This window comes from Colletotrichum abscissum (assembly GCF_030869225.1).
Source record: "Colletotrichum abscissum strain IMI 504890 chromosome Unknown Scaffold_6.1, whole genome shotgun sequence".
Lineage (NCBI taxonomy): Eukaryota > Fungi > Ascomycota > Sordariomycetes > Glomerellales > Glomerellaceae > Colletotrichum > Colletotrichum abscissum.
Genome location: NW_026850503.1, coordinates 744,772 through 770,137, shown reverse-complemented (window position 1 = coordinate 770,137; position 25,366 = coordinate 744,772). Strand labels below are relative to the sequence as shown.

The following is a 25,366-nucleotide window of genomic DNA, read 5'->3' as shown; positions in this document are numbered from 1 at the left end:
TGCCAAGGTGTTCTGTGCCTGCTGCTCAACCAGTTCTCTTAATGGGAAGCAGGTCCTTAAGTTCTCCAGATACACTCAACGGACACAAGTGCATGACAATGAATGAGGCCACAGAGCACCTCGTGGCTTACTTGTTAAAGAACGCTCAGGGCAGTCTTACGTTTGAATCAAGGAGGTGACCTGGAATGGTCGCGGGGGTAAGGAACATTGAATGAGGACCGCCTTCTCATGTCTACGTATCCTCTGGTGGAAGAAACATCATCCGTCTGGATCTGACATACCTTAGTCTCTGTCAAGGGGGCACTCTCGCCGTTCGAAGGAAGGCACGAGAGGCAACCTTCGCGTCAACAAAGCCCTTTGCAGAGCATGTACCATGGGTAGCATTCTGCACGTCTACGTGTTACTATATAAAAAGACCCGATTCCCTGCCATCTCTAAGGAGACGTGCAGGCAGAGACGGTACGCTGTCATGGATAATTCGGGCACATCTCGACGTCGATATCCATGAGATGAATCTGGTGCGACTGGGGAGTGACGATGTCAGTAAAAGGTACACATGCGTTCCACATTCTACTAGAGTCAGGTCTCTCAAGTCCTGTCGCCTACTCTTCTCACTATAGTCATTCGCCTGTGAATACTTAGCTAAAGGCAACAAGAGATCGACGAAGAGATACTTCTCGTGTTCGCCGCTACGTTTCAAGGGCTACGCCTAGAGAAAGGTCAAAGGCATCAGGCTCCCCTATTCGAGCGCTTGTCTCCAGATTCTCGCAGTCTACATCCATCAGCTACACAGCAAAGCCTCGGTGTCTACGTTCAATCTTTTGGACGACACGGTAGCGCTGTCGCTTTAAGTACTTTACGCTTTACACCTTGGGAGACGAAAGTTTGTCCCAGTAGAACGTCCCATCTCATTGAGTACGGCTATCTGTAACGTATAAGACCAAGCAGGTTTGTTTTTCGAGTGATTTCCGTGCCCTCGGACCGATTCGGGAAGCCAACTATATCCCAAGTAGATCAAAAACGGTCTTGAGCTTTTCCCACAGCGGCCGTATTCTTACTCCGTTCTCTAAGCCCAAAGCCCAGTTAGCTTTAGCCACTTTATAAAATGTTCCAAGTACGCCTACAAATATCTCATCATCCGCCTGTCGAAGCCTTCTATTCACTTCTGAATACCCAGAAAGAGGCTTACAGAGGTATAGGGCGCAGGTCTAGGCGGCGAGGTAAATCTGGAGAGGTTGAGTGGGGTTAGATGAGGCATTTCCGGCTTCTGCGTCATGAGTCTGTGTGATTCTTTTGTACGAACACATCGAGAACGCCCAAGGTGCCTCGAAGGGTCAGAGATCTGCTGCGTTGACTGCTGGTGTATTTATAGGGAACAAGAGAATGGCCACAAAGGCCTCGGCTGCTTAGTCTAGTGGAATTTATCACGGGATATCCGTCAAGTCGGCATTTAATTGACACCGGATCACTTTTTCTGCCTGCTTGACTTCAGACATGTCGATATACTGCGTGTATGGACATAAAAGTAGCAGATTGCCTTAGATCCAGACCATGAGAGGGATGGTTGTTGACCGAGGCCTTGACGACAGTCCATCTCCAAAAGTCGGGAGGAGACATGAGAAACCCGCTTCAGGCGTGTTGACCAGATGAAACGACAACGGGACCTCCTCAACTTGATCAAGCTCGTCTTGTCTACTGCGGGCCCTGCAGACGGGGAGTTTGCGCAGGGCCGGCCAGATACATCCACAAGAAGCGCCATAGACCATCGAACGCGAGGTTTCAGTCACTGAAGCAGCCAAAGTCAAGAGAATTCGAGTCATAAGTTCGTTATTTGCTCCTAATACAATCTAAACTCCGCCCTATTTCTCCGCCGCTATGTTGTATTCATAAATCGTTACACATGGTGCTAGGCAGAAACCCCACATGTTGAGTGGGAAAAAGTGAAGTAAAAAGACACACATTTGCCCGCCCGGCAGATCCGGTTTCTCTAATGCAGCACATCCCATCCCGAAAATGATATGTTCTGTAGTCCGAATCCAAATGTAAGGCGTGCCTGTCTCGGGCCCCCCTCAAAGTTGCCGCATGTCGGCTGGGTATTCGATTTGTATGTTCCTTGGGCTCACTTGCGCTGTGTTTATGCAATGCTTAATAACGTCGGGGACGCTGACTGTCGTAGACGACCTCACGCTCGTAGATTCGCTCATCGTCGTACTTGCTGCTTGGTCCGCGGTGGTGATGGTGATGAGAAGACCGGCGGTCCCAGTCATCATGCACCCACTCCCTCTCATATTCGCGGACGCGCTGCTTGCGGAAGCGGCGGATATCGTCAGATACCTGCACCAATTCAAGCACATCATCCTGTGTTTGGTGAGTAATCTGACCGTATTAACATCAGAGGCAAAAAAGCTTACGTATTTCAGGTATTGCATAATGTAGAAAAAGTATTCAGTCTCCTCGAAATCATATCCAAGCTGAATAATGGCATCACGAATGACCAGGTCCTTTGTGATCTCGGTCCACATCTCGTTGCGCTTTGATGGAGGTCCGCGGCGCGGGGCGCGGTCCTTTGTCTTCTCAATTTCGATCTCAGTCTCACGGTCATAAACCTGGAGGCTGAGGCGGTCTCGGGACTCTCGTGGTGAGGGTTCGGCGGGAAGTGGGGCCGGCGCCGAAATGGGAGCGCCGTCCCGTTCGGGAATGAACTGTGCCCGCCTCACACCGTTGTAACGCTGCCAAGTGACCTCGGCAGAGCCACCGCCAACGCCATCCATACGGACACGCTCGGTACCGGGCGGGACATCGACAATGGACCAGTCTTTGGTGGCACCGTTCCAAGCCTCGCCCATCTTGCCGCGTGAGTCGATCTTGGAGGTGATGTACTCGGCTTCCTCATCGACGGGTGTGCGTGCGGCCGCAGAGTGAGCTCTACGGCGTGACCCGCTGTGGTAATGACGGTCGTCGATGCGGAGACGGTCGGTACTCACGACGAGTTCCCTGCTGTCCTGGAAAGCGGGGGATCTGCGTTCCCTACTAGGAGATCGGTGGCGGCTTTGCGAGCGGTGAATGTCAATGTCGGTCCCTCTGCGGGAGGTGGTGATGTCGATATCTAACTCACGCTCCTCGGTGCGGGTCTTGGGGCGAGGAGCGGGACGAGGGGGAGGCGGCGGGCTGGGCACGCGGGTAACACCTGGATGCATTAGACCTCGCGGGGGTCTTATTTCCTGCAGTTTGTCCTTGTACTCACCATGATCGATGTCTCTGTAGTGCGTAATGACTTCTCTTTCGATCGTGGGGCCACGAATGACCTGAGGTTGAGGCGGTGGTGGTGGCGGTGAGGGCGAGGGGGAGGGAACCCGCTCTCTTTCCCTCTCACGCTCGACGATGCGCACGCCAACGCGGCTGCGTTCTCTGGCTGGGGGAGGAGGAGGAGAGGGTGAGCGCTGCCTCTCAACGTATCGAGCGCGGATCATCTCCGGAGGAGGGCCGCGGGATGGACTGCGAATCTCTCGCTCGCGCTCGGTGACGCGAACTCGGGAGCGCTCGAGCTCTTGCTCATGATGAACGTGCGGAGGTGTCAAGCTGCGGGCTCTGCGTACAACCCGCTCGCGGTAAACAGGGCTAGGGCTGCGGGCGCGAGGCCGTGACAGCTCTCTTGATTCAACCTCTCTGCGGCTCAGAACAAGGGCTCCGGCTTCGGGAGGACGCTCATCGCGCAGGAAGCGGAGGCGGTCACCTTCTCGCTCACGCTCGCGCTCCCTAACACGAACATCAACTTCGTCGAAAGCAACCCGGCTCTCGGCGCGCTGGCGGCGGGGGGCGTCGTAGAAACGCTCCTCAAAGTCGTTGGACCGGTGAGCCATGTTTTGTTGGCGAAACGCAAACGGCTATTCGGTTTAGGAGAGGTGTGACGGATAGGCGTCCGTGAGTGTTTGTTTGTGAGGTTATATGAACAGGTGGGATGGATGGCGGGGTAGTAAGCCGGTGTAGTGGTGATTGTGTAGCGCAGGTGATAGCGTGAGCGTTACCGACACTAGAGAAGACGATACACCAAGATCCTGCGCAAACAGAAAAGGCGACGCTGGAAAGAGGATGAACCAAACGTGTATTGAAGCGCTGGGACTGAGCGACGCACGACGGATGGTAGTGGAAGAGGTACTTTAATCTGAGGCCGAGCCTAGAGCTGCGCCGGCTGGGGAGGAGGGGGTAAAGAGAAGGGGTGAGTGAGTGAGAAAGAGAGAGAGAGAGGTGAGAGGGAAAAGAGTCAGAGTAGGAGCAACGTCGTCATACCACAGTAGGAGAGCCGGGTATGTATGTATGTAGGACGTAGGTAGGCAAGTAGGCAAGGTGGTATGTAATTAAGACAGCCGACAGGTGATATAGGGCGGCACCAGCAGGCTGTATGTGTGTGGTCCTTGGAGGTTCGTGGGGGATCTCTCTCAGGCCTTGGTGGATGGGGACTGGGAGTGGAGGGGGAAAAGAGAGGGACGGGAGAGAGCAATGGAAATGGGAGGGGTTGGCCGGCTCAAGAGACGAAGGCCGTTCTTGCTCACCACAGGCTTATTTCACATAGCGGGAGCGGTCGAGGTCTGTCAAGTTCGAGTCGAGGCCAGTCCCAGCTGTGGGCAAGCGCCGCGCGGTGAACCGCTGTCACTGAGCAGGGGTATTCCCGACGTTTTGTCTATGTTGCTGCGGGAAGCGGGACGGTAGGGATGCCGTCGCAAAGAGAACGGAGGGTGTCGAGGCCCTGTTAGGACCCGCGTGTATACATTTAGTTTAGGGCAATTTGGGCCGAATTTGGGATTTGAAAGTTTGCGGACGGCAGTATTCTACAGACTATGATATTCTGATGTCAAACTTTGTGTTTGGAGTTGCATGTGCGGCGTTAACGATGGGTGCCCTATCGCGAGCCCTTGACGATGGTCGAGAATGCCCAGTCAAATAAGGTAGAAACAGAAGAAGATGGGGAAAATGGAACAAGGCTCCAGCGATCCGGGAATAACGATGCAGGCTGCGCTACGTTGGGCTGGGCCAACAAAAAGCAAACGGAAAGATGTCGATAGGTTACGACTTGCAGCTGGAGACGGGCGAAGCATATCCGTAAGGTAAGGTTCGTAGCAGATGGTGGTTGATGACGGGCAGCTGATGGTAAGCCGAAGGAAAGGCATGGAAGATGCAGAGAAAGGCGATCTTGGGACTTGTTCCGTCTTCTCATTCAGTCAAGTCGTCAATCATCCACTTGATTGCATCGGGAGGCATCCACTTGGGCGCTGGCAGTGGCAGTGGTGCAGCTAAGCTGAGGAGTTGCTTCATGGGCATTCATTGGGCTGACAAGAAGAGGGCAAATGGGCGCCTGGTTTCTCACCGATCTCTGGTGCCCAATGACTGCCTGCCTGCTTGACTTGTGACTCGCAGGCTGGTTGCAGGAAGTATACTTTACCACTCCATACAGCGAGAGCCATCTTGATATCCCGCATCTCTTCTACAGCTTGAGTGTCCGCCCGAGGAAGCTTAGATGTTCCGGAGTGGCCGTTGTGGAAGGAGTCAAATCTGGGTACGTAAGGAAAGTATCGATGTGATAGAAATGGCCTCGACTCCTGCCTCGCCCTTCTCTCATAACCGAGAAACCTTGCTTTACTTACTCTAAGATACCGTAAGGTACGGCAGGCGAGATAGAAGACACGTCAGTCGAGGCCGTCACTTCCAGTCCTTGAGGTGTCTCTTTATTGCACACAGACAGCCTGGTCCGGCTGCTTCCACCAGCGTTCCATCGTGTCTCTCAATGACACCCCAAGTTTAGGATGATGGAGCTCTGTGTCCCTGGCAAGTCCGCCGCCAAAGTACGCATGAAGTTGGCTTGAGAACCCCCAAGACCTGATTTTAGATCATATTGTATCTCTGCTATTGCTTGGGAAGTCCGGTTGAAACAGGGGACGGCGAGAGTTAGGAAAAGCTCCTAATTGTGGAAGGATGGCGGGAAGACGAAGCTAAGACGATGGGAAAGTGGAGCTTAGACTGGCTGTTGTCCAACTTTTCTCGCTCCTTCTTTCCAATCATTCTTTCCCATCCTCTATCCACCAGTCATCGTCACTAGTCACCATGTCACTGTCACAAGCACACTCTGGATTTCCAAAAGGCAAGAGGGGACGGGAAAGCTCTTGACGGCTCCGTCTACACAGTAACTTGACAGCTGCTCGCGCCTTCCCTGCATTTGGCAGTACCGTCCAGCCAGTGTCTCCCCTCCCACCTTCCCTTCGGACCATTCCCCTCCCCCTCCTCTTTCCCCCTCCATCCGCTGTGCCCAGCCCCGTCACATTCGCACCTGCTCTGAAAACTCATCGCCAGAAAAGGCACTGACGCAATCCTGCATCTACCCCGGCCGTCGCTCCTTCCCTTCCACTACTCCGTATGTACTGCATTGCCGCATTTTACCATTCACCTTACCTTGACCTTTCTGTCGGCTCTGCCCCGCCCTCTGCCCACTTTTGCTTCTCCTTCTTACGCCAAGACATTCCTTGGACACCAGCTGTAAAGACATAAAGAATCGCTTGCAATTCGTGCTTGCCGTCCCATGCGATGCCACTTATGGATTCCCGACAACTGCCGGGCCTTCTCCCTAGAACACAAATTCATCCTGTTCTATGCCTAATGTTCCCAGTTCAACTAGACACTTTCCATCATCACGTCGCATCCGTTCGTCTTGCAAACTGCGAGCTGCCTTACATTGAGCACAACCAACTTCTCGAGGCTTGACCTCCATCGCAAATGAACATCCGGGAACAGCTACCGCCCAATCAACACCGTGACCGCAGAGGAAAACTTCGGCAACTGAACAGTCTAAGCCATGTGTCGTCAAATAGTTCCCGTCAATTCTCCGCAGTTAGGCTCAGGTTCGGCTCTCACCGACTGTGCCAGGATATCGCTGCTCCAGTCACAGCCTGATCGTCAGGACCGACCCATCACTCACGCCCAAGGACTTCCACAGTCTGACTAGCTGGTAGTTACGAATATGCTCGCCCAGTCTTCCACCCAAAGCTCACTCTGAAGGGAAGCCAAGAGAGGTCGTCTTTGATTCGCCCGCTTCCTACCCTCAATCCCTCAATTCGGACCTTGGAGACATGCCGGAACAGCCATCCCTGATTGGACCGTCCCGTCGTCCCGGAAGACCCTTGAGAGAGACATGCCATCACCCGGGCCGTCCACGCGATGCTCCGATATGGAGTAGCCTCCCATACCATCTTGAGACATGACCTGGTCTTCATACACCACAAATTCCATCTCTGCCTTTTCGGGACGACTTCAGCCTTGAACACCACCCTTCTCCGGTAGCAGCGAGCTTCGTCTTGACTTGGCACTAGTCACTGTTGGAACATGATACTCTAGTTCCATCTGAAGCTCTGAATCCCCCGGACGTCGACCATCATGCGCTCGCCATGGTTCGCTGCACCCAAGGGACCCGAGTTGTGTGAATATCATTACGAGTACTGAAGTTCACTCTCTCACTATATCGAGCTCGACATACTTCAGGTCTTCCGACTCGATGCCAATCTTAGCAAGTTCGCATACCTTCTCAATTATTCATGCCCCAGCTTGCGCACCACGAGACACATGGCCAAGTGTTTGGGTACTCCCAGAGTCACGCAGGGATCGTTTGGTCGTCTAAGCCGGCAGCAATCAAATTGGACACGGAGAGACGACTTGCTAAAATCGATGTATATTTGACACGCCCTGACACAATATCACTGGACCTGCAGCTGCCCTCGGGCAAGTGCCTTTGGCGCGATTCGATAAAATCTTTAATCATCATGGTCGTTAATCACTACGTGGCTTCATTATTCACGGCTTCGTTACTTCTTTGTTGCCGCCTCTTGCGCCTCTCTCCAGCCTCCGATACTTCTTCTCGCTTTATTTTGTCCTGTTGCGTCCATTTCTCTCCAATGGCCCTCGCCAACGAGCTCGTATCTTTCGCCTCCATTGGCTAGTTCTTGCGGTGCGGTCGTATCCACCGCATCTGCCTCGAGTATTTCGGTGCCGTGTTTCTCATTCGGCGTCTCGGGACCCCACGTCAAGTTTCCGAATTCCGTATATGGGCCCACTCCGCCTTCGCCGTACGGTCCCATTTGAGCAACAGCTTCGGCTTCCTTCAGACGAGCTGCCTCGGCGATCTCGGCTGCCCGTTGCCGCCTTCTCCTCACTAAGAGGAGGATGATACCTCCAGCAAGCGCAACAACCCCACAAGAAACGCCGATCCCTATGCCAGCCTTAGCCCCTGTTGATAAGACAACTGGTTTCGCTGTGGCCGTCGATGAAGCTGAAGGTGTTGCTGTTCCCTGGGGCTCCTCTTCGACAGCCTTTGTTGCGTTGAAGCTGGGGACTACCACGGCTTGTTTCCAAAGACCATCTTCAGCATGGTATAACTGAACCAGGCTCCCGTTTGACTGGTACCATATCCACGCTTCGCTAGTGTCAAAGTTGCTTGTTGTCGCGAAAGAGCCACTCGCAACATCCGCAGCAGGCCAGAGGCGCGCATCCTGGTCGGGCATGAGCTTCCACTGCCAATCGATGTTCGACATTTGATGCAGCTTCGCGTCGGATCCCAGGTAGAAGATGCTGCGTACATATGCCTTATCCACCGTTGCGCCTAGCGAAGTCAGATTACTTGCGAAAGCCGGCATGGTGAAGTTCGGAGTAAGCGTCGAATCGAGGTGGATATCGGCTGCTTTCGTCGATTCATTTGCGTTCCCCAGGAGTGGGCGAGGCAGCGTAGCTTTGCGATGGTCAGCATGTAAATCACTCACAACAACAATGGGGAAAACGGACCAAGATGCCACGTCTCGTCCTTGAAAAACCTCGATATTTCAATATTCTCCGAGTCTCTGGGAAAGACGACAGACATGTTGAACTGCCCCGAGTGTACCGATGTCAAGGCCATTCCTCCTACGGGGTCCTGCGAGATTGGCCCCTGCAATTTCCAGTCGGTCTTGGTTGTGTACGATAAAACGTTGACTGTCTTTGCTTCATCGTGGAAGAAGACACGATACCCGTCATCCGCACCCAGTAGCTCGACGGCTAAGCCGGTCTGGTTGTGTATGGAGTCGAGTCCGGCCGTTGCGGAGATGACGTACTCGCCCTTGATGGCGTAATGGCCTGTATCGAAGTTGCAGGTGAAGTAGCCGTTCACAATGGAGTTGTCCTCGGCTTGGTAGAATATCGAGGCCTGAATGGAGAGGTCAGTTGCGACGTTTCACATTGTGAAGCCAGAAGAGACTTACAATCGTCGTCTTCTTCGACACATCGTACCATCCAGCAGCGGCAATAGAGGTGCCAAGTCTCGGCTTTCTCTGGAGAAGAAAGATGTTGAGCCCATCTGTTGGCAAGATGGGCGTGGAGTTACTATTGCAAGCGGTGTACCGGATGTCGCCCGTCGCAGGGTCTTGCAACGCCAGATGGGGGCTCAGCTCCGTCCACCATGCCGTAAGACACGATACTGGGGAGGACAAGACGAGCAATACCCCCAAGAGAATTCCAAAGGATCTCGCCATTATTGACAAGAATGCCACATGGAAGCCGGTGAACGTAGACGGCTACGGCGAACGACCGCCAAGACTATCCTAGGAAAAGTCTGAGTTCTTGCTAAACGCGATTCAACTTCGCAAGAGGGACTCGGTAATCTCGATAGGCCGGGACCTAATAGTCGTGGTGGAAAGTCGACACGCGCAAAATAAGGAGACGCAAAGGAGTTGGTTGCCGCTCAGACTCGGGGATCGCTGGGTTTATCACCATCAGCCCCATGCAGTTTTCCGGCGGGGATGTATTGAACCGGGCTTCCGTGATGCTCAGTTGCATTTCAATCCCAAGTCGGGAAGCTCAACCGCAGCAACCTGACTTGCAGTAGCGTGACCCCCGGAAGAACCTACAAGGCAAAGGGTCCCTTCGTTCTGCCTCCACGGACGACTTGAAAGCTCGTTGGCTCAGAGACATTTTCAGCCCGTTTGTTGATCTACCCATGTCGCTGACACAGCCATCGGTCTGGGAAGTCGCGTGGGGCGTTCGGGGGTAAAGACCGACCATTGGACAGGCAGGCAACGCTTATGAAGAACAAATTGACAAATAAGGCCTATGCCGCGACCAAGGGTCTTGAACAAAGATACCAGCCAAGCCTAAAGTGTGATAGAGCCCGCATGGGTTTGGCTTTAAGAGTTCGGTTGTGGCGTTGTCGGTAGGGCTTGGTGTGCTTGCAGTTTGCTTGATCCAGAGCCAACAAGATGTCAACGCCCGTATAGGTACAGCTGATCACGACAACGGCGGTTGACGAGATATCCGGAGGGGGCCATGTGCGGCTGCCTAGGCCTGAGGACTATGCCGTCAGCACAAACCTCGAAGATGCCCTCTCGCTCATCAATTCGTTCCCTGGAAAGAACACTTGCTGAAAGGCGACGAAGCTGATCTACAACTCTCTTAGTCTCTCAAGGGGCACAACACAACAGAACCAACCTCCTCGTGAGCTATGAAAAAGGAGTCAAGGACCGAAAACATGGGATATCGCCCAGGGTTGGGGGCCAGAAAGGCCTTTTTTTTTTTCCAATGGTCTCTCGCTTCGGTTTACCTCCTTGGAACGAGCTTAAAGCCTGCGCTGCAACCCCAGCCCGCAAATCTCTCCTCCGAGTTTAGGGGAAACCACATTAAGATGGGGTGGGCCACAACCACTCCATACAGTACATCTCGCAGGTGGTGCTTACTGAGCGGCGGCCCTTCCCCACCGCGCGAACGACCAGGTTCGCCCTAAACCTTGTGGCTTTCATCGTCAACTCTAGTCTCGCGGGCGGGCGAGCCTACGGCCATGCAGTCGTGCGATATCTCATTCCTTCGGGCTCTGACGGTACTTTGGTTTCTAGTTTGAGGCTGGAATTCGAGACGGGGGAAAATCATTCCGCTGAGTCCCGGAGTTGCCCGTACGAAAGGCACAGACAATTTGGCCACATGTCTCCTCGCGCCTAGTAATCAACGGCCCCCAATCCGAATCCTTCAGCCGCAGAGAGCCTGATTGTTCACTGGTGAGAGGGGCGAAGTAGAGACAATCTTTGCTTCTTTTTGCTCACCTCCAGATCCTCAGCGTTCTCGTCTATTCTGACTGAAAACCGGAAACTCCTCTGACTACTTTGGCAATTCCATGGTCAGAGATGGACCGCTACGCGCTCAGCAGCGGCTGATTGTTGCTCATTGAATAAGGGGCCAGTGAAATCACTTCACATCACATCAATACCAACCGCCCCTTGTCACTCTTCTTCTGACATCAGCCCAGCGCAGCATTCACTAACTTACCCAGGTAAGCTTATCTATTGTGCCATCCGGATTTCAGCCACTTTCCAAACGGGAAGGATTTCCCCTCGTTCGTTTCCCAAGGGGGGGAAGAGGTGTGCGTGAGACTGTGAGTGAGGTCCATTGGAGCCTCGGGCCACTGACTCCCGTCGCCATGTGGCCAACGTTAACCCGTAGCCTACAACGGTGTATAACCTGGTTTCTCCCGGCTCCGGGAGATCAATGGTTCTTTGAGATGACGATTCGGACTGTGTTCGGATAAAAGGTAAGCGGATAGATAGGCTATCATGACCCAAGATCGCCCGTGAGCCAAACCTCGATCAGTACGTAACTAGCTCGATGAAGAAGCCACTCGCAGGATTCAGCACACATCTTGAAAGTTCGCCATTGCGAGGCTTCCAGGTTCCGGGATCCGAGAGCATGGGGGGACACATGGGAAATGGGACGAGAAGTGCGGATGAAAAGGGCTCATAGTTCGTCCGAACCGAGCCATATCCGTTCGCCATCCATAATCCCGTTTTGTCTATAAACAATTCTCGTTTTGTACCTATCTATCTGTATGAAGCATGGAGTACGCTTTCATCTGTACCTGCCTGCACGGCACCCACAATCTCTCGGACTGATTCTCCACGCCTCGGACTTGGGATGGGCGGCCGTTGAGACTATTACTAGTGACTAGAGTCTGGACGGCTGTGAGGTTCTAGACCACGGTTCCTAGGGTCGGAGATGTTGCCCCGAAACGGGTTCGATACTCTTTCGCTTTACCACGGTAGCAAGGTTACAAGGTCGAGAGGGCCTGACGACCGGGTCACCTTGAAGACGGAAAAGTTCAAAATCCCACTCCAGCCAGTCTCACGGGCCATGCAGTGCGGGGAGAGGGAAGCGATATCGTCTAGTCTAATAGAAAATGCATTTCATCAAGTTTCCCTAGGTAATAATCAAAGCCAAACCCCGACGCGCCACATCTCCCCAGGTTGAATCAAGTAGCACCCTTTCCTTTCCCATTGTATTTAGTTTTTTTCTCCTTGTATTAAAGTAGCGCTTATTCGCTTGCACCTTGCCAATTGCCTCTTGCGGTGAATCTCAATCGTCGAGGCCTCTCTTGACGTCCTTTGCCTTGAGGCCGGTGATTGGCTTCTCCGGTGTGTGGTGGAGAGGTCTGCCGGACAACATGTTGACCACATCGCCCATGTGCGCCCAGTGAACGTTCTTGGGCCGACGGTTCTTCCAGTCCGTCTCGTGGTCCTCGAGATCCCAAATGGGCGTAAATGTGACGCTGGCACCCTTGATACCAATGACAGAGGCGCTCATGGGGTCCCTCTTACACCTGTTATGCGACTTGGGACGGAACTCCTCGAGGTGCTGCATGCACTTGATCGCCAGTCTGACGGCACGACATCTGTCCATGGGCGAAGGAACGCCACCCTGCTGGACGTGTCCGGGGATACTGTCGCGAGATTCGAATCGGCCGCGTGCCTCCTTGCGGATGATGTCTGCGATGAGCTTGGCGTTGAACACATCGTCAGCCTTCTCGTTGATGAGGATCAAGCGTCCAGATGACGACTGGCCCTTATCCTTGGAGAAAATTTCACGGAGATGGCGAACGTCAGCGGCCAGCATCTCGAGGTCCATGCCCTCCTCTGGCGTGTAAACAGCGCTCGCGCCGACGCTGAGACCGGCAAGAGTCGCGATGTATCCAGATTTGCCACCTTGTGTCTCAACGACAAACACACGGCGACGCGTGGCGGAAGCGGACTGCTTGATCTTGTCGCAGTACTGCACAAGCTCGTTCAAGCAAGTATCGGAGCCAAGAGAGTATTCTGATCCAGGAACGTTGTTGGAAATCGTAGCTGGCAGGAGAACCATGGGAATGCACAGAGAGGGGTAGAGCTCTCTGGCCTTGCGCAGTTGCGAAACGGCGTGATAGGCTTCGAAGCCACCGACGAGGAACAAGCCATCAAACTCGTACTTTTCAATCAGATTGGCAATGAGCTCCATGCCCGACTCTGCAGGAAGTTCTCGGTTGGTACCGATTTCCGATCCTCCCTTGCTGGCCCAGCTGTCAACCTCAAGCCAGTCGAAAGGTCGCACGGCACCGACGGGCTTATCGCCATGATGCCTAGCGAATCCGGCAAAGCCATTGTGAATGGCGACGGGTTCATGGCCGCGCGAAAGACAGTAAGCAACACCAGCGCGCACAGCAGCGTTCATACCACCAGCAGGTGCGCCAACATTGATGAAGCCAATCTTCATTCTCTGCGAAATCGTTAGTTTCCCGTTTTCTCTTGTAATCGAAGCTCAATTGACAAACCTCCTTCTCCGGCAGATGGTGGTCATCCACTCTGACGTTTGTGGTCATCATGTAAGAGCTGAACATCTCGGCAAACTCAGTGTCACGGAGGCCCATTGCCTTTTCGAACTGCTTCTCGTCAACCGCCTTTGCAACCTCCTTGGTATCCTTGACAGCCTGCATCAGTGGCTTGCGGCAGATTTGGTTTTCGTTGATGGCGATGAAGCAGGTCTCGGTCTCGGGAGTGGCTTCCAGAACGGCCTTGACGGCCTCTACACCCTGGAGGGTAGCCAGCATTCTGTCGTAGGCGACGGCCGTACCGCCACGCTGAACGTGACCGAGGGTTGTGATGCGGGTGTCCAGAGCAAGCCCGTTCTTGTCTGCGAGCAGGTCCTTGACCATTTCGGATGTGATCTTCTTGCCGTTGCTATCGTTGGCGCCCTCGGCAATGATGACGATGGTCTTGCGCTTTCCAAAGCTTCGGTGCTACATCCTGTCAGCGTCGTCTTGACTACTATTAGTGCTAGGTTTTCTGGTCTTACTCTCTTCACAATATCACACATTTCTTCCTCCCAGTTCTCCTCCCTAGGCTTTTCAGGGATGAAGATAAAGTCGGCACCTGTCGCAACGCCGGCCATGAGAGCCAGCCAGCCGCAATGGCGGCCCATGACCTCGATAACGAAAGCTCTCGAATGGGACGAGGCCGTGGCTTCAATGTAGTCGACCATTTCGCAGATGCGCTCGAGGGCAGAGTAACATCCAATGGTGGCATCGGTGCCTGACATGTCATTGTCGATTGATCCAACCAAACCAACAATGTTGAGGTGTCTGTAGGGGTCAACCTGCTCCTTCTTGAGCTGGCCGGAGGAGACGAGCTCCTCAATCAAGGAAGGCCATTCGGCGCGGAACTTGTCAGCACCAGTGAGGGAACCGTCACCACCGCAAATAATCAAGGCATCAATTCCGTTGAGAATCATGTTCTTGGCAGCAGTCACACGACCGGGTCGTTCGTAAAAGGCCATGCAGCGGCGGGTTCCAATCAGAGTACCGCCCTGGCCAAGATAGTTGCGCACATCACCCCATTCCGCCTTTTTGATCTGGTCTCCGCCTACTACCAAGCCTTCGTATCCGTCGTAGATGCAGTAGGGTTCACATCCCATGTGAAGTGCGGTTCGGACTACGGCGCGGACGACGCCGTTCATGCCTGGGGAGTCACCTCCCGAGGTCATGATGGCAATCTTCTTCTTGGCAGCTGTGGGAGCCATGGCTGCGGCGGAGAGTAGCTGTGGTGGTGATGTTCGTAGGTTGTCGAGGCCTCGGAGTCAATGGGGGGAGGGAGGCGGAGGAGGGCGGAGGTGACCGTATACAGGGTCTAAAGGTCCGTCGGTCGAGATTTGGCGTGGAGGGGAATACTCTACGGAGCTGGAGGTAAGATGTTCAAGGGATGATGGTACGAGCTAGCCGGCCGTGTGCGGAATCAGGGAGGGAGAGGCAATAGGAATGTGAGGCAGAGAAGATGGAGGAGGGAGGGAGAGTGAGAGAGAGGAAAAGATCATGAAGTTCCAGGCGAGACGAGGCAGGCGCCAAGTGCTTGGAAGAAGCTGTGTGGTGGTTGGAGCTTGGACGTGGAACAGGAATAGGTCGAGGGGGGAAGCTGCGAGACACACTTGGCCGGGCTTGGAGGGGGACGCCGCAGAAAAAAAGGCCGTCTGGTGTGCCAGATAATTATAGCGTGGGACACCTCACGCTTCGCACTGCGCAAAAGACGACCAGACAGGTTTAATGGCGGGGGACCAAGTTCGCCGGAGCCACTTTGAAGCACCCGCACCTCGAAAAAATAGCAGAAAAATCACACTCGGAACGGGGGGTCAGATGCCTTAACCTGGAAAGTTACCTTACCTCACTGGACCTCAGCTCACCAAACGTAGGTTCCCTACCTGGTACTTACCTCGAGGTAATCCACCCATGATTCGACCCCTCCATCCTCCCCCAACAGCGAGCCCGCGCAGTGACGTTGAGTGCCCTCCAAAACAGCCCGCCCAGCTCTTATCGGCTCCTTATCTTGGCGCCGGGGAGCTTCAGGTCAGCCAAGCCCACCTCACAGAAATAAAACAGTCCAAAAGCCGCAGAGGCCGCACAGCATCGTCACAGGAGCAGGGCACCGGTGTCACAGCGAGCCTATGGAAAACCGTTCACGTTGCTGAATCAGGAACGATGCAACGGTCTTACTGGCCAGCGCGGTCACAGTGGACTACCTAGGTATTACTTACTCGACGTGTTTCTTCAGCTGAACCTGTTGCGAGTAGTCGATCAGCGATGTGTTGCAGAAGCTTCTCCAACCGCAACCGTCTACAATGGTGCTGTCTGTCCACCTAACTCGGGATGGCTGGCTTAATCGCTCATTTGCTGCGACAATAGCAGTGTGTCAAGCTATTTCGCGCTACACCCATTGGTGAGTGAGGGAAATACTGGGAATATTGCAACTGGAGTCTCAATCCGTCGACTGACTGGTGACTGGTCTCCTTCGTGTGTTTTTTTCTCGCTCTTACTCCGGTCGCCGGTGAGGGGTTTAAACCACCAAGCAAGGTTCAGTCGGCCTCTTCCAGCGTCCCATCTCGGGCTTATTCTGGGCTCCTTGCACAAGTCGCACCAAAATCCACCTCAGTTGCCAGGTCCAGACTTGCACCAACTTACCAATGGATCCTTTCCAATTGCCCCTCCATCAAGCTCCAGTGCGGGGCTGGCCGACGGCCGGTGCAAGAACTCGATGAGAATGTCAGGCAATCCATGAGGTGGGTGCTGGTTTGTCTGCACGCCTCTTTTTATTAAAATCAACAACACAATACTGCGCAGAGAAACATACTATCGCATGTCATGGTCTAGACATAGCTGGCCCATTCCCCATATGCCCGCTTCCTCGTAAGAGCGCTTCATGCTGCTTTATCTAGGCTGCGCGCCTGTGCCTCTAGCTCTATGTGAACACCCAAACTACATTCATTACTTTCGTCAGTTGGCCCATCAGCCAGTGACTCGTTCACAGTGGAGGTCCCGTCTCTCGCAGGGATGCAAGGATCAACCTCCGAAGTCCCGGCGGCGGCGACGACGGTGAATCTTTCAGATCAACATATCAACTCATAAGTCGTCCGATATCTATACTCATCCAAAGTGGTGCAATCAGACATCACGATATCATCAAGGCGAACTCGAGATATCTCGGCCTCTTTATTCAGCACTTCCGCCGAACCTTGCATTTCTACCATCGCGACCAACGTCACCGCTGAATACGTGGTAAGATCATGAGGACTTTGAGCTGTAAACAATCCGGAATCACGCAAGACCAACTTCACTTCACTTTGATGTTTTCCAGCCCTGAACATTGTGAGCTGGACGTCATCAGGTGTGGAGTTGCCGGTTTGGCATAGCCCGCATTGAGTTAAGCCTCATCGTCGTGTTCGTCGACTCAGAATTGCCGGTCGTCAGTCAGACTGAGTCGACGGTGATCGCACACACTTACACAGCACAAGTCATGCTAGAGTCCTCGATGCAGCGTCTCTATTTGGCAGCGATATCTGAGTTAAGCTTCCAGATCAGTTGGATCACCCCCGAGAAAGCCGAACCACGGTCGCGCACCAATGCCGAGATGACCTGCTTCCGATCTTCCCGTCGTATACCTACAGACTAGTTACTTTGCAATGAATCTGCCATGAGATTCCGAGGTCCCTTTGTCCGATCAGTTCTCTCTTAGACCAAACGATGATAACGAGTATTCTCATGACTGCTCGCAAGCCTATGCGATGACATCAGGCACCTTAGATCTTGGCGCATCCCACTAAGTGTAATTTGTAGCTGAATCAGGAGACTATGGATTTTTTTTCTGTGAGTGTGATTTAAATTCGAGATGTGTGGCCGACGCGGTTAACTAGCAGTGAGTTAAACTCGGTCATGCTCGGTGAGTTGGTAGCTTCACCGAAAATGCGCACCCTTTGGATGCTCGGTGGAGCTTAGACCGGCTCGGTGGCTCCAACCAATCCATAGCTCTTGCTCTCATTCAACCACCAGCCTCGCACTACAGCCTTACCACCATTCGCGACGCAAATTCCCTTCCACGCCATGCAGCCGTCCTGCGCATTATAGTTTCCTGATTCCACAGCCTTCGAATCTCTGAATACACCCATTCAAGATCGACGCGCGACCCCGAATTGCCCGCCATGGCGTCGGGCAGCTCCATGCCCTTCTCTTCCCTCCACCCCGTACCCACAGGCGATCGCAAACCAAAGAGCCTCGGCGAGTTCATTGCCCGCGTACAGGCGGAGCGTGGCTTCCGAAACGTCACCGAGGAAAGTCTAAAGGAGGAGGTCGAGAACAAGAAAAATGGCGTCGGCGAGGTGAAGGAGGAAGACACGACAATGGCCGAGGGAGACGAGGAGGACGAGGAACCACCAGATGCCGGCGCCGCGAGGATGGAAGTGCTGAGGAATATTGAGTTGGTACTCCTAGAGAAACGTCATTTCCCCGGAAATTCTTGGCTAACAGTGCGTCGTCAGTACCGCGCAAAACGCGGCTTTAATGACTCTCGACTTCGTCTCATTATTACTCTCGAAAGAAAGCCCTGCTCAGGCAGGTGTCACACTCTCTCAGCAATTGCGCGACTGGACCGGCATAGGAACCCTCGGTATTGCGAAGCGCGAAGACAACGAAGAACAGAAGCAAAGGGATGCCGAGAAGGCAAAGGACAACCGCGACGTGTCTCTGGGTTTGGCTTTGCTCGACATCGAAAAGACAAAGGAGTCGGCCGACAAAGCGGCAACCCACTTGAGCAGGGAAGTGGAGCGTGAAGCAAAGTATTGGGGCGAGGTGCTGTCAGTACACCAGGCGGGATGGTCTATGTGCAGGCTGCCTGCGGAACGACATACCCTTGGCGTCAGATTCGGATTCTCAGAAGGCAGGTGACTCCGTTCCCTCCTCGAGTATCGGACAAAGCTGACCATGCATAGCATCACCTGAATTCAGGAATAGCAGTCTCGCGCCATTGCGACGCGGAGATGACGGCTCGGCGCTTCTCCAGCACGGCCGCGTCGGTTCCGGCTGTCAACGCCTCGCCATCACCGTAAGCAGATCGGGCGAGCCGAGCGGCCGTCTTGCTGTTGGGGCCTCCGTACCGGACTCGGCCTTGCTACCAGATCGCGTCCTCGAAGCCCGCAATACCATCTTTGCACAAGAGCTCTGGCATGAGCTTCATCGTGAAGCACACTCCCTCGCCTCTTACGGGGTCCGCGCGGATAACAACTCCATCAACTTCCACCCCAGCTCAGGACCAAGTTTGACGCTGGAGCTCGAAACTCTGGAGGATAGCGCCGCCACCGTCGGCGCATCGCCCGACAACGTCCTTGCCGAAGCAACACATCTCGGTCTACACATCCTCCTCAGCCACGCTCATCGCCTAAACGAGCTACAACGACTGCGGCCAACGCCCCCTCACCAACGTCGAAACCAAACACAAAACCAGTATCACCTCCTCAGACCCATCATCGCCAAGATTCTCTACGACCGCTCCGTCGAGCAAGTCACCAGTTTCGCCGGCGACCTCACCCGCGTGCTACGACAAGCCGGCGTCGACGCCGCCTCCTTCACCCTCAACACCCCTCCCTTCCCGACGGCCGAGCTGAAAAACACGTCGGGCGGTGCCTCCAACCGGCCCAACGCCTCACAAGCACTCACAAACATGCTCACATCCCCGGCAGACTTCCAGATCGAGCTGACCCTGACCCCGACCTCTCGCCTCCAGATCCGCGGCCGCACATTCCTTCTCCCACTGACAACAACACAATTCCAACTCCAACTTCTTCCCAACGTTGCAGCAGCGACAGCAGCAACAGGAAGCGAACCGTCAAACGGCGAGCAACCACCCGCGCCGCCGCCAAACACCCTGCAATCCTCCTACCCTCCCTCTCGCGACCCGTACCCAGACATCGCCTCCGTCCAGCTCTACATCACAAACGCAGCGGCCCACGCACTCACAGACCATGCAATGTCCCTTATCCCCCCGCCGCAGCAGCCGTCCAACCCGTCTACGCCCCCTTCGGAACCCGCCCCGGCGGAGTGGATCAAGTCCGTCCGCGGTACCGCCATCCGCGACATCGACACGGAAACGCGCGAGATCCGCTTCGATATCCTCAACAGCGGCCCCGAGAGCCGGCCAACGCTGCAGATTGGCGCCGCCTGGCGCGCGGGAGATAAGCCTCTCCTGCAGCGCTGGTCTTGGGCGGCTGGTGGCGACCCGTCGTTATCGTCGTCGCAGCCTCACGTCAGTGACATCGTCGCCGCTGTTGTCCAGTCCAGAGAGGTTTAGGAGACTACCCTGGTCCGCCTATGTAGGGAGGAGGTCAAGGCTTGGTTCTTCAACAGCGAAAAGAACGAATGAAGCGAATGAGAAGCGCCTCTTCGTGCTTCGGGATCATTGGGGAGGCTCATTTCTCGACGGAACTATATTGCCCGGTGTTTCTAGTAGTCTCGTCATCTATCCATGCCAGGAGGGTTAGTTAGCTAAAGGATGCATGGTGGTAACGAGGCCAAGGTAGGGTGGTCAGCTCTGCCCGCTATCATCAATAACAACAGTCGTTTACAACATACTCGATAATTATCAGGATGCTTCTCTACTTCTGCCAGCCTTATTACTGGGCTAGCCTTCACAACTGATGAGCGACCCCGTGTCGTTGATCAACGGGACCGTTGATACCAGCCTGGATACATCACGCACATATTTATTGCAGGGCCACACATAATTCATGATGAGCAATAGTATTGGTGATCTCTGTCGATCTAGCGATCCTTCTCTGTTTCCGTGAACGAATTTCGCATACCGAAAGGCAGCTGTATCGTCCTGAGCCTAGCCCTGGCCCTGTACCTGTACCCTAGACGCCTCATGGGATTTGTGACAACAAAAGAAAAGAAAAAGAAGATGAGGTGACCGGAGGAAATATCTCCCCCCCCCCCCCCCTTTCCCATCCTAGTCACATTTCCGTGGTGTTGGCTGTGAAGCCTATCTTCTGTGCCCATGTCTTCGTCATGGGTATACTTTCCCCCTTCCCTTGTTTCCTGTTCACCGTAGTGATGCGGATGCAATAAAATGCCAGTCGTAAACGATTCGTAATACCTCCCCCAAGACCATTGATTAGAAAAATGCCTCCTCCGCCTCGTAGAAAGAACGAGATCTGGTGCAAAAAAGTCACAGAAGAAATTGACTTCCGATCCAGATAGTCAGAGATTGTGTTGTGAACCTCCACAAACGAGACTGGGAACTGGATTGTGAAATCGAATGTAGATCGGTCAATCCTCTCTCAAAGATTGAAAAGAAAACGCAGTTCAGTCATGCTGAGGCCAGCCAACTTCGCACCCTCACGCTCGTCCAAAGCTGCATCCACCGTCGCCCTTTTCTTCTCCTGAAGCTGGACGATACGATCTTCAACCGTTTGTTGAGTCAGAATTCGGTGCACCTTCACAGGCTTTTGCTGGCCAATGCGGTGAGCTCTATCAACGGCTTGCATCTCAATGTACGGATTCCAGAAAGGATCCATAATGATGACCTGCGAAGCCGCGACGAGGTTGAGACCAGCGTTTCCGGCGCGCAGCGACACCATCATGACCTTCATGCTCGGGTCGTTCGAGAAAGTGAAAGCAGTGTCATCACGCTGCGCCATCGACATCTCTCCTGTGTAGCGGCAATGCTTGATGTTTAGACCTTGCTTTCTGATCGCGACCTGCAAAAGATCCAGCAGCATAGTCCACTGGGAGAAAATGATTGTCTTCTCGCCTGTCTCCTGAATCTTCTTGAGAAGTTCCACACAAGCTCTCGTCTTGGATGAAGCAAGCCAATGGTGACTCAGGTACTTTGTGTAGTCCTGCCAGGCACCAGCATTCTTCTTGGCATTCTTTCGAAGCGTTGCCAACTGGCTGCCCTTAATCTTCTTCAGTCTCTTCTTCGACTCCTTACTTGAAGACTTTGCAGCCTTCATTTTGCCCTTTGACTTCCTCTTCTTGGGCTCGGTCGCCTTGGGCTTTGGCGCTGGAGACCCTGACAGCTCGTCCTCATCATCACTAATGTTAGCGTAAGCATCAGGAACGACGAAGCCTTTGAGATCGCCGTTCTTGTCGGCGTCATCTGCATCGGCATCGTCTTGCTCCTCTTCTTCTTCCTCATCATCATCGCTACTCCAAACGGAGCCTTCAGACTCTTCATCCTCAGAGCTTCCGCTAGCAGCTTCATCAGGCATGTAGACCTTCTTGAAAGCTGAAAAGGTGATTATGTTCGTCGGGTCTAACGTGCCTCTGCAGACAGCGCACTTGACCTGGCCTTCGTCTTCGCCATTTCTAATGTTCTCACGCCTAGCGTTGTCAACGTGCTGCTTGAGACATCCCGCACAGAGTTCGTGCCCGCAGGGTAGTGGAATAGTCGGGTCGGGCATCATGTCGTAGCAAATTGGGCACTCAAAGCCCTCATTGATGGCGTCAGCACTCTCGAGAGCGCGAGACTTCTCAGTGAGGCGTTGAACAACCGCTCTAGATAAAGTTCTGACGCGACTGAGCATATCGTCATCGACTTCAGGCACTGCATCGTCTGCTTCAAGAAGTAAATGTGGGTGACAGCAAGTCTGACGAAGGCGGAGAAGTAACACCAATACATGAGAATAGTGCTTGCCGAGAGTACCCTTTCGCAGGTACTTGTTGATCTGCACCTGCGACTTGGTCTCTAGATCAGTGTAGAACTTGCGCTCATCCTCGTCCAACTCTGCGTAAACCACCTCCTCGGTTTTCTCCGGAAGTTGCAAAATGGGCTTTCCATCAATTTGCGAGGTCTTGGTCCGGCGTAAGAGAGTCGCCTTGAGGAGAACTTGCAAGTTTCTCATCGCTTGGGCCTGAGGGTCACCTTTCTTCCCGAAGAGCACTCCAAAGGCGCCGCGGAACTTAGACCAGTCGCTGTATGGCTTGATTCTCAGGAATCTGTAGAGGGAATAGAGCTCGTCGACGCCGTTCATCATCGGTGTACCGGATAGGCACCAACGATGCTCGCTTTGCAGGTGGGAAGCGGCCCCAGCCGCCTGCGCCTTGTGATTCTTGATCTGTTGGCTTTCGTCCAGAACGATGCGATAAAACTTCGAGTAGTCTGGATGGAACAGGGAGACAGAGCTTGCCAAGTTGGGGTCGGTCTTGGTCAACGCAGGACGTCCATCCAAGTCCTTGAGCCAAGCAGCATACTTCTTCCTGTCCGAGACGAGGGTCCCATAGGTGGTCAGGACGACATCGTACTTCATCAACTCTTGGGCTTTCGTCTTTTGAGTGCTGTGATGGATGTATACCGTCAAGGCATGAGGCGGGCCACTCTTGAGCTTCTTCTTGATCTCATCTTCCCACTGTCGAATCAGGGATAACGGGGCCACAATCAAAGTGGTCTGTCAGGGAGTGTTAGCACCGTATGAAATTGAATGGGAGCAATCCTACCTTGCATGTTGGTTTGGTCGACTTTTGTGACACCATGAGGGACAGAACAGAAATCGTCTTTCCCAGGCCCATGTCATCGGCCAGAATACCTCCCTTGTTAGTGCCCTTCTCTTGGCGCTTCATCCATGTCAACGCAACTCTCTGGTGCGCATAAAGAGGGTATCTCATGGCTTCAGGAGTTCCCTCCCGATCTTCTTCGGGGATGTCCATGCCGGCGTGCACATTCCGCAGAAGTGCCTCCACTTCCTCTTTGGATCTGCGAGGGTCATTGTTAATGTCCTCCATCAAGGAGACAACGCGAGCATCCAGCGGGTTTCCGGAGCCGTCGGTAAGGTCCATGAAGTTGTAGTTGTTAGCTCTATTGATCACATCAGAGGTGCTGAGAGAAGATCTGTTGCCGAAAGGATATCCATTCCGATTGGCTAGCTGACGGTTCATCATCTGGCTAGCCGGCGTGAAGCCAAGGTTCATGTCGTCCTCGTCGATGTAAGAACCCGGCATCCGGGGCATAAAATCTCCGCCAGGGGTTGAAGCCATACTCGAAGATGAGCTCGCGCTGGCATATCCCTGGGGAATGCCAATGCTGGGATTGAGCCCATTGGCATATCCAGTGCCATATGCGCCTGGGGGATGGCGGACCACAGGAGGAGGATAAGGAGGCCTGGCGTCGTATGAATTGGCCTGAGAGAAACTGCGAGGAGTGCGTACCATTGAGGCCATTCTACGACCTCGTTCCTGTGCCTCCGCTTGCTTTGAGCGCGACATGAACGATGTGTGTATATCATCATCGTCCCTACCAAATTTGTTAGTCCTTGCATCAGAAAACGAAGAGTCATTTGCCGCCCAGACCTAAGCTCAACCCAGCAGTGGAACATATTTTGTACTTACCCAGTAAGGTCGATGACTTGAGACGAATCATCTATGCGCTGAGACTTGTTCCGGCCTGAGTTGGCCTGGCCAAGAGACTCATATCCGGAACCAAATGCTCTCTTCTTGTTGAACGGACTGATATGACTTGTCGAACTACCTAGATTGGGCACAGGCGGTTCAAAAGGGTTCCAGGAAGCCGAGCCGGCAAGAGCGGAACCCGAGTTAGGCATGGCGTATGCGTTTTTCGAAGGTTCCTGAGAGGCGTTTTGGGACCCGGGAGATGGTCTGTAGGGGACGTTGGCTGGAAGAGTGTCAGTTTCACAGAGGTTTTTATCAGTGTTCCACGTGACCAAGGTACTGATAAATCAGGTAGGCTGAAATACGGCTAGATCGAAATCATGTTCGATCGTGGATAGGTGTGAGGGGTTGTCTGGGATGGGCCAGACGGTAATGACAAGATCAATAATAGACAGGTATTCTGAAGGCGGGGGGTCTTGATGGAGCTCAGGCCAGTGTAGAGAGTTGGGTGAGGAATGGGTGAAATATGAAAGGCCCAGGTTATTTATGATGTGAGCCTGTGGAAGGCGTAGGAGGAAGAGGAAGGCGTCGACTAGGCAGGAGTAAGGCAAGACTGGGGGTTTTCGGGAAGGCAGGAGCGGCGCTGAGAACACTGCCTGCCTTATGCCCCCAGATCTCGGACAGTCATAGATATGAGAGCTCCACGTTTTCGTTACTTCTTCGCATTTCGATCAAGTAGCTTGAAAAACACAAGGTTTTTCAAACCACCTTAGCAAGCCTGAGGCTGTCATTCTCATCGGCCAACACGCTTGTCATGACCATGAAATGATGGATAGACAGGCCAGACTTCCGGTCGGCCTTCCACCTCTGGCATGCTAATCGCTTTTGTACTATGGCTGACTTCTTCACTTGAAGAAGTTGGGGCCGAAATCGGGATAAGTCGCAAGTGAAAAACTTGGGCAGTTTGGATAGGCTTCGCAGTAACGGCAAAATAAAAATATCCACGTACCAACTCCCCAGCGGTCCCTAGCCGCTCTCATGTTTGCGTCTTCTCCGAATGTAGCGTCTCTCGTTGACTGGCGCGCAGAGTTCTTGGCCGCCCGAATCCGCTGTTCCAGTCGCTGCTTCTCGAGTGTCTTGCTATCAATCGTTTTCGCAGCCGATTCGTATTCTCGGAGAGCCTTCTCGTAGTCTCGCGGGTTCCCGTCGGCGAGAGATTCGGCGATGGCTTGTCGAAAGTCTCGTTCACCCTCGAGGTCCAGGAGTTCGTTGGCGAGGTTCCTAAGTGCCTCCTTGTCCCGGGCCTGGGTGGCAGCCGGGTCGTCGTCCATATTTGTTGGCTACGCAAACGCAGTGTGAGTGTCGGTCGGTCGGTGG

General features: G+C 53.7%; 8 protein-coding genes across 8 annotated transcripts; 1 reads left to right on the top strand and 7 right to left on the bottom strand.

The window, feature by feature from the left end:
• Positions 1–2,145: 2,145 nt before the first annotated feature.
• Positions 2,146–3,860, bottom strand: CABS01_03263 (uncharacterized protein; the record flags this gene model as incomplete). Its single annotated transcript, XM_060536640.1, has 2 exons — positions 2,146–2,358; positions 2,412–3,860. 2 exons carry the CDS (start codon positions 3,858–3,860, stop codon positions 2,146–2,148), a joined length of 1,662 nt encoding a protein of 553 aa, XP_060392559.1.
• Positions 3,861–6,050: 2,190 nt separating this feature from the next.
• Positions 6,051–7,275, bottom strand: CABS01_03262 (uncharacterized protein; the record flags this gene model as incomplete). Its single annotated transcript, XM_060536639.1, has 4 exons — positions 6,051–6,168; positions 6,442–6,613; positions 6,721–6,834; positions 7,188–7,275. 4 exons carry the CDS (start codon positions 7,273–7,275, stop codon positions 6,051–6,053), a joined length of 492 nt encoding a protein of 163 aa, XP_060392558.1.
• Positions 7,276–7,844: 569 nt separating this feature from the next.
• On the bottom strand, positions 7,845–9,539 carry CABS01_03261 (uncharacterized protein; the record flags this gene model as incomplete). Its single annotated transcript, XM_060536638.1, has 3 exons — positions 7,845–8,764; positions 8,818–9,214; positions 9,270–9,539. 3 exons carry the CDS (start codon positions 9,537–9,539, stop codon positions 7,845–7,847), a joined length of 1,587 nt encoding a protein of 528 aa, XP_060392557.1.
• A 2,860-nt stretch (positions 9,540–12,399) lies between these two features.
• CABS01_03260 (6-phosphofructokinase) lies at positions 12,400–14,871 on the bottom strand (the record flags this gene model as incomplete). The annotated part of the gene is made up of 3 exons (XM_060536637.1): positions 12,400–13,572; positions 13,628–14,092; positions 14,149–14,871. 3 exons carry the CDS (start codon positions 14,869–14,871, stop codon positions 12,400–12,402), a joined length of 2,361 nt encoding a protein of 786 aa, XP_060392556.1.
• A 1,396-nt stretch (positions 14,872–16,267) lies between these two features.
• CABS01_03259 (uncharacterized protein) lies at positions 16,268–16,983 on the bottom strand (the record flags this gene model as incomplete). Its single annotated transcript, XM_060536636.1, has 2 exons — positions 16,268–16,468; positions 16,864–16,983. 2 exons carry the CDS (start codon positions 16,981–16,983, stop codon positions 16,268–16,270), a joined length of 321 nt encoding a protein of 106 aa, XP_060392555.1.
• Positions 16,984–17,814: 831 nt separating this feature from the next.
• CABS01_03258 (RNA polymerase II mediator complex component SRB4) lies at positions 17,815–19,955 on the top strand (the record flags this gene model as incomplete). The annotated part of the gene is made up of 3 exons (XM_060536635.1): positions 17,815–18,089; positions 18,151–18,465; positions 18,617–19,955. The coding sequence occupies 3 exons, from the start codon at positions 17,815–17,817 to the stop codon at positions 19,953–19,955; spliced, it is 1,929 nt and encodes a 642-aa protein (XP_060392554.1).
• Positions 19,956–20,943: 988 nt separating this feature from the next.
• On the bottom strand, positions 20,944–24,327 carry CABS01_03257 (SNF2 family domain-containing protein; the record flags this gene model as incomplete). The annotated part of the gene is made up of 3 exons (XM_060536634.1): positions 20,944–23,052; positions 23,102–23,894; positions 23,990–24,327. Coding segments are annotated over 3 exons (3,240 nt in total), but the record flags the coding sequence as incomplete, so codon positions are not given.
• A 567-nt stretch (positions 24,328–24,894) lies between these two features.
• Positions 24,895–25,320, bottom strand: CABS01_03256 (uncharacterized protein; the record flags this gene model as incomplete). Its single annotated transcript, XM_060536633.1, has 1 exon — positions 24,895–25,320. The coding sequence occupies one exon, from the start codon at positions 25,318–25,320 to the stop codon at positions 24,895–24,897; it is 426 nt and encodes a 141-aa protein (XP_060392552.1).
• Positions 25,321–25,366: the final 46 nt, after the last annotated feature.